This window comes from Sciurus carolinensis, chromosome 10 (assembly GCF_902686445.1).
Source record: "Sciurus carolinensis chromosome 10, mSciCar1.2, whole genome shotgun sequence".
NCBI lineage: Eukaryota > Metazoa > Chordata > Mammalia > Rodentia > Sciuridae > Sciurus > Sciurus carolinensis.
This window is the reverse complement of record NC_062222.1, coordinates 79,614,236-79,622,418: the sequence shown is the minus strand read 5'-3', so window position 1 is coordinate 79,622,418 and position 8,183 is coordinate 79,614,236. Positions and strand designations below refer to the sequence as shown.

The following is an 8,183-nucleotide window of genomic DNA, read 5'->3' as shown; positions in this document are numbered from 1 at the left end:
AGAGAGAAATTCTTTACTACATAGGAGTTGCTATTATATATTATTAAACATGTAACACCAAGTAACTGATGACAGGCACAGAGGCAGGGTATTCCCATGGGAGAAACTTATTTCCTACATAACATGGAGTCTCAGAGCAAAATGGAGTCTGTTTAGGCATTTCCCTTAGAGTCTGGCCGATAACATTCTCATGGAGTCAGATCTATCAGCCCATCACACTCTCTACCACTGAGCTACATTCCCAGTCCTTCTTTATTTTTTGTTTGAGATAGGGTCTCACTAAATTGCCCAGGCCATCCTTGAACTTGCAATCTTCCTACCTCAGCCTCCTGAATCATTGGGTTACTTAAGTGTGCCACCATACTTGGGTTCATGTCTATTTTAATTACTGTTACATGTCATGAGATGAAAAATAAAAAGTAAATGAATAAGGACACAGCAGATTACTGTGAAGCATGCAATTGTTAAAGGGCATGTTTGTGACATTAAAAAAAAACCAAGATTTATTTTCCAATCAGTGGTCTATTTGTTGATCCTATTGTCTTTTAAGAAAGAAAATATTTCAAAGTACAAAGTATTTTATGTCAATACTGCTTTCAATTTAAACATCATTTATTTAGAATATATACATGTATAAATGATGAATTATTAGAATATGGGAATATATACATTTATCATGGATATTTATTGAAAATAGGTAGTCTTTGGTTATTAGTTATACACTGTCCACATTACCAGTGAGATGCTAGGTAACTGGGTCACAGACTCAAAATATGGAACATTTTTATATTTTTTCAGAGAAATTACATGGAAGGACCTACAGAGTTTCATGATTAGATAAAGATGTTTAAGTGGGATCATGACTGGGCAGCACTCAAAATCATCTGCAGTATGAAGAATGACAATATCTTGGAAGGTGAGTATAGGCTTAAATTCTGACCAGACATCCTCTCCTATTCAAATCACTGAACATACTCTCAGAGATTTCTCAGCCTCAAAGAAGCCAACTAAACACCAAACATGCCTCCACTAACAAAATTCACTCTTCCCACTGGCTCTTAGTGTCTTTTCATTCCTTTTCTTCATGAAAGATGGTGTGGTAGTTGATAATCACAAAACTTGTGAATTCTAACACAAGGTCACCTGGCAATGGAATTCATTTTGCCTTAAATTAGTTTTCAGAAGTATCTTGGTGGCTATCTTTTTAGACCATAGAAAATTGGAACTTGTAAGGAATGGTATTGAAGGAATTTTTGTATTGGTGGCAAAAGGGTGGTCACTGACTGATATCTATCTCTCTCTCTCTCTCTCTCTCTCTCTCTCTCTCTCTCTCTCTCCTCTTGTTTTTCAGTGTTGGGGATCAAATTCCATTCCTTGTGCATAGTAGGCAAGCACCTGACCACTTAGTTACATCCCCAACCACACTGGATGATCTCTAAAGCTGTTTTTCATTATAAGATTATATGATTCTAGATGTCACATATGTATGAACTGCTCTGGAAAAATAGTCCAGAATATTCACAAATGTTTGAACCGTGTGCTTCTTATTTGTTAGAGAGGCCAAGTTAACATCCTGTTATAATAAACAAGGATGTTACTTCATCTTGTTTCCTGCAGTGATTAATGGCCAGAAGATAATGAGTAAAAGAGGTTACCAAGGTTGGACACTGGAGTAGCCAGGAAAAACCCTACTTTCTTTGAGAGGATGATCTGACTGCCTTCCTACCCATAACAGCTACGATTAGTAAATTATTCAAAACCCAGCTCCACAGTCTTTTAGGCATGGCAGCAGACTCAAGGAAGTAAGCTGTGACTGCCCTGAAGGAGCTGACAATCTGGTTGAATAGAGAAAATAGACGTACAAAAATCAATTAGATAACAATTAAGTGATCCTCCATATGGTACTAAACACACATGAAATAGGAGTTTATGATGATTTGAGTATTCAGAAAGATTTTTGAAAATTCACTTACTTATTTTTTCAGTGCTAGGGATCAAACCCAGGGTCTTACATATGCTAGGCAAGTGCTCTACCACTGAGCTATACTCCCAACCCTCCAGAAAGGTTTTATTTAACAGGCAGGACTTGAACTGAGCCTTGAAGACTGTGATCAAGTAGAGATAAGCAGGAAGAAGAAGGCATTCCTGTGGAGTATAGAGGGAAAAGAGCACACTGAGGTGAATGAGTTTCATGAATGAGAGCATGATTTGTGTAGTGGAGAGAAGGCAGGTAATAAATTGTGGCAAGATAGTGAAGAATTGACTTGAATAAAGCGAAGGGTAATGATAAGAAATAGCGTGGTCTGTTTGGGCAGGCAAGATTGAATCAGAAAAAGCCCCCAAAGCCAGATAGAAGGTTCTGAAAGGTAAGCTCTGGTGATCTCTAGTGATGGATCCTCAGAAAGAAACAGCGTGGATCCCTTAGACACGTGTGTAAGGCCTGCAGGTTGATTCAAAGCAGATGCTGAAAGCCATGGCAGCTTGATGAGGTCCAGCTCAATTCCAAACTGCCTGACTCACAGGCATGTGGACAGGCTTGGGGTTTGCTGACATGTACCTCAGATTACTCTCTGGAGGCTGCAGTTTGTGGCCCTGGAAGCCCAGGCAGTTGTGTGTGGGATGTGTTTGTGTGGGATGCTTGTCCAGATGCGGGTGTTACTGAGATCATGGTCATAAACATGATGAAATTCAGTTGATTGTGGGTAGAACAAAGACAACTGTTGCCTCTAACAAGTCTTAATATTTTGGTTTTACAATCAACTTTCTAGCTTTAGTTACATTTTCAAAACAATACTTTAGATTTTCTAGTCAAGCTGATATGCCAATGTATTAGAGGTCATCCCCTCTTGGCATTATTTCAGTATACTTAAAAAAACCATTTTAATACAAAGTACTTAATGGTAAAGCCGTCTCTTATGTAGTCTTCTTTTGACGAGGATGTTGGGGTTTTTTAGCTTTTAGAAATGTGTTGATTTTTTGTTTTCCCCCTTTCTTTTGCTTTTTCTTTGGCTGACCTGCAGGGAGAGGGGAAAAGGATAATATTTTTTAATTTTACAAGTTACCCTTTCTTATATTCAAAATCTTGACTGTAGTTTTTCTTTATCCTCAAAACTATCTTAAAGTTGTCTTTCTTTCAAAGGGGTCTCTTTTGATTCTCTGATTTGCTCATTTCTGCTCTATTCTCTGACTTACTGATGTCCTTATCCCAACCTTGTTTACCAGTCACCTGCCCTGACTGAAACCCTCTGAGGTTAGTACTATCATCATCCACTTTTTATATATGAGGGGGTTGAGGTTAAGAGAAGATGACTTGTCCAAATCTGGACAGCTAGTATGTGACCAGCCAGTAATCTGTCAGACCACAGAACTAATGCTCCCCAACACATATTCTGTGGTCCTCATTAAACCCAACTCTTCAGCATGTCATGTAGAATTCTTCCCACTTTGTCCTAAACTACTTTTCCATCTCAACACTGTTCTCTTTCCACATAAACTCCAGTCCTATTCCCTGAGGCTCCCTGAACACAGCAAGTTCTATCTTGATTTTATTCTTGTTCATATTGTCCTTAGCCTCCTGGGGAACTACCTACCTTTTAAAGTCCAAATCAAATGTCACCTGATATGTGAAGTCTTCCTTAATACTTTCTCCCTGACCCTTTCCCTGGTAAAGTCAATTACTACTTTCTCTACAACCTTCAAGATTCTTATATATACCTATATTTTATATGTCTTGCATTGCATCACAATTAATTCCTGCTGCAGAAGGAAGGGACTATATCTTATTACCTTTGCATCCTTAGTGTCTACCCTTAATTCAATACAATTAAAAAAGATGAAAGGTTGAAAACTGTATCCTTCATGGAACTACACAGAATTCTTTGTTTTCCACAGACAATTTCTAAAAGATAGAAAATTTTGTTCTTCCTTTCACCAACCTTTTTCTCCCATGCTTTCACCAATTTTTTCACATCTGCTGAATCTGGATTTAGACATGCTTTATCCCCATTCTTCATTGTAGCACTGCCAAAGAAACAGCAATGAGATTTCTTTTTTCCCTGTAAATAATTTGATTATTTTTGCAAAAAATGAAAATAGGAATGAATTTTGCTGAATTTTCTAGTGAAATTACTTAATAAAAATTTTTTTCAGGCAAGATTAACTGGTTGCATGTCTTAAATTATAGCAGCCCCTTCGGGAATAACTTCAAGATATTTTCATTAATCTCCATATGATCTGAAAATAAAAGTAGCAATTTCATATATAATCCTTAATTTACATATCAAAGAACTTAAAATATACATATAATTTAGTCTAGCAATTCTAATTTCTACAAAGGTATTAATAGAAAGAATTAGAGACAAATAGTGCCACAGTAAGAGTTTGACAATAGCCAAAATTTGGAAATAGGGGTTGGTGTTGTGACTCAGTGGTAGAGTACTTGCCTGGCATGTGTGAAGCACTGGGTTCAATTCTTAGCACCACATATAAATAAATAAAAACAAGGGTCCATTGACAACTAAAAAATATTTAAAAAAATAAAAATTATTTGGAAATAACCAATATTTATAACAATAGGCATTGGTTATATAAATTATGGCACATCTATATAATATAATTTGGCCATTAAAAATGACATTATTATGGCTGGGGGGGTGATAGAAGCATGCACCCTGGGTTCAATCTTCAGCACCAAAAAAAAGGGGGGGGGAGAATTACTAAGAAAAAATTAAAATGAAATTATTGAGAAGATTTACAGAAATGAACATGAAAAAATATTCATAATTATAGTGTTAATGAAAATCAGATTGAAAAACTGTTCAGTAAAGGAATTACACATGTATCTATCATTACATGATCCTTAGTGTCTACCATCAATTCAAAAGGATGGAAAACATTTTCACAACACTTAATAAATATCTGTTATGGGTTAGACACATACATATATAATTCATGGGTGCTATGTGGACCAGTTTCTTAAGGAACTTAAGAGGACCTTAATGGAATGGAGTCAGTATAGGTTTGGACAAAAAGTTGTTCAAAAGAATTTTCAGATATTCTGCCAATGCCTGAAGCTTCACATAGCAGTGAACCTTATATGTGCTGTTTTTCCCTATATATTCTTACCTACGATAAAGTTTAATTTATAAATTAGGCACAGTGAGACATTAACAACAATAAATAATACTATGATGAAACAATCTTAATAATATACCATAATAACAATTATTTAAAACTTATGAACTATTTATTTCTGGAATTTTTCACTTAATATTTTCAGACCATGGTTGACTGTGGGTAACCGAAACCTAGGACAGTGAATCAGCAGATAAGGATCGACTATATGCAATATATGATTTTACTGATTTTATTTGTGTGTGTGTATGTATACATATGCATAAAATGTTTGTGTGTGTGTGTGTGTGTGTATGTGTGTGTGTAAATACATATACCCAAAGCAAATGAGGAAGCTTTGGAAGACCACATACCAATAGGTTAGTAATATTTACCACTGGATGGTAGGATGATAGGTGATTGTCATTGTCTTCTTTCCAGCTATCTACATTAAACATTTTCTAGGAGCCCATTATCAGCACTGCTTGAATTTGTGTTTTCCAGGTTGCAATCCTAATCAGTCTCAGATAAATGTAATTTCATTTTTGTTCTTAAAAACAAACTTCTCTACAATGAACATGTAATACTTTAGTAGTATATCATCCTTGGTTCTCACTACCTACCAGAAATTTATTATTATTATTTTTTTAGAAGAAGAAAAGAAAGCAGCAGACAGATGTATGGAAAGGGTAACTATCTGAACTTTAAATATCTGCATGGTCAAGTGCTGCAAGGTTAGTAGTCCCTCTAAATTTAATGCCCCTGCCAATGAGGCACCTGTGTATTGAATAAGTTTTTACTTACATGATTTCAGTTTTCTCACAGGAAGGGCTTGGGGCAAATTGTTTAAGGTCTTTTAAGGATTTAGGGTGGATTTTCCCTTGGCTAGTACTGATGCAGGAACAACGGTCATTCCTCATTATTGGGGCTCCTATCAGAAAGAGAAAGAGCAGAATACGTGTATTAGATCAATGCTTCAATTGAGGCAATACATCAAAATGATCAAAATGATACATGGATTTGATCATAATTATTGTTATCATTTACTGTTTGTAGATCATAACCACAAACTTTTAAAGCAGGCATTTCTCCACTTTGTAGATAAGGAGGTTAAGGTTCAGTTAGATTAAGTAAAGAACAGTCCTAACATCTTTTAGGGGGCAGGAGTAGGGTCTCAGCTCAGGAGTCTCTGTGTCCAAAGATGTTGCTCTTAAGTATATCACCTTATACCTTAGGAGGAGTAGACATTTTCACAACATTTAATAAAGGTGCCATAGGTTAGACACACAGATGTATAATTCATTAGCATTATGTGGACCAGCTTCTTAAGAACTCCCAAATACATTTATTCCCTGATCTTAGTGGAAAGGAGTTGGTATATAGGTTTGAACAGAAAGTTGTATTTAACAATAACCAATTATCACTTCCATCCTCATCCTCTCTATTCCCCACTACCTTGATTTTCAATAGTGCTTTAAATTTTGGAAAAGTCTTGACATTCATTAAGCACATATTTATGTAGTGCTAACTGTGCCACACATTAACTTCAAAATTTTCATTTTACAAATGTGGAAACTGAGTTCCAGAAAGGTTATTCACCCAAGATAATAAAAATAGTAAATGGGGCAACCTGATTTCTTGATCTCAATTGGTTAAGCACAGACATATTTATCAAGAAACAATATCAACAACAACAACAAAAGAAACAATATAAGGGTGATGAAAATAATATAGGAAACAGTCTTTCATCTCATTATCAGCTGCCAGTGCTGCTGGTTTCACATCCCTTATTATAAACCACCCATTTATGTGAAATGGAAATAAAACATGCAGAAATTCCCTTGGTTCTGAGATAGGGTTTCTCATTATTAAATGTTCAAACATTTATTGAACACTGACTAGGAATTCACACACCTGGATTCATAAGACTTGTTTGACTTGGCAGGTCCAAGTTATGATCTTCAGATAATCAACCACATCACCAAGATGTTTTTTATGAGTGATCAAAATTACTTTCTGAGGCCTGCAGAATATTCAGCTTTTGAACCCAGAGGCCTTAAGAGTGAGTCATACCTCTGACTCTACGAATGTAATATAACTCAGAATCCCTTACCTTGAACTTCAAACAGAACCAGGAAGATGATGCCCAAGAGGAAAGGAATACTACTTTTCTTCATAGTTAGGGAATGGAGTTCTACCAAGTCACTCCTATATTGAATTTTAAGCCTGAGGAATTCTTTAGAGAACGTGATCAGCAGAACCATATTTATTTAGGAGATCCATTTTCCTCCTAAACTCTGATTGGATGTTGTTCTTAGAGCAAGCTAAACAACCACAAATTGATTATACTGGGGGAAATCCTACTCTCAGATCCAAGGGAATTTCTGCTTGTTTTCTTTCCATTTCACATAAACGGGTAGTTTATAGAAAGGGAGGTGAAACCAATAGCACTTGCTGCCTTTAGCAAATGCACAACTGCTCAACTGGGTGAAGAATAGGTTATGTGATGAAAATACTGTCATACAGTAAGAGTTGGAGATATGGTTTCCAGATGGGAAATATTACAGTTCAATTAAGTGATTCCCCTCATTATTTATGGCATAGTCTTCTGTACAATGCATGACTACATTATCTTTTCTCTATTGTCCACCCAACAACTTTAAGCACCTTCATTTCTTCAGGAGCCAGGTTATTTTCCACTAGTGATAGTTTCATTTTGTGTCATTGCTGCTATAGTCTATTATTTTTTTTTTAATTGGTAGACCAGTTAACATTAGGGTTCAGATGCATGTAAGAGACCCAAATTAATAGTGACCAAGATAGAGGCGTATTTTTCCTGACAGAGGTAGGTGGATCAGCACATGTATGGAGGCTCTTTTCCATGAGGTTGTCTAAGCCCCCTATCCTGTTGCTTTGCCACCATTTCTAGGTCACTGCCCTCATCTACAAGGCAAAGATGGCCCACTGTCATGTCTGATTTCCAAGTACAGAATGGCAGAAAGGCAGAAAAAGGGCATCTTCCTCCTTTTGAAACCCATCCTAAAAGTTACACCTATCGTTTCCATCACAGC

General features: G+C 36.2%; 1 protein-coding gene across 2 annotated transcripts; it reads right to left on the bottom strand.

The window, feature by feature from the left end:
- Positions 1-225: 225 nt before the first annotated feature.
- On the bottom strand, positions 226-7,337 carry Cxcl9 (C-X-C motif chemokine ligand 9). 2 transcript variants are annotated; one of them, XM_047566866.1, is made up of 4 exons: positions 7,226-7,337; positions 5,917-6,043; positions 3,932-4,020; positions 226-3,014 (listed from the first exon to the last, which is right to left on the bottom strand). In XM_047566866.1, exons 1-4 carry the CDS (start codon positions 7,287-7,289, stop codon positions 2,914-2,916), a joined length of 381 nt encoding a protein of 126 aa, XP_047422822.1. In that variant the 5' UTR covers positions 7,290-7,337; the 3' UTR covers positions 226-2,913. The 2 variants fall into 2 exon arrangements, with proteins under 2 accessions (XP_047422822.1, XP_047422821.1); XM_047566865.1 differs by having other exon boundaries at positions 3,936-4,020.
- Positions 7,338-8,183: the final 846 nt, after the last annotated feature.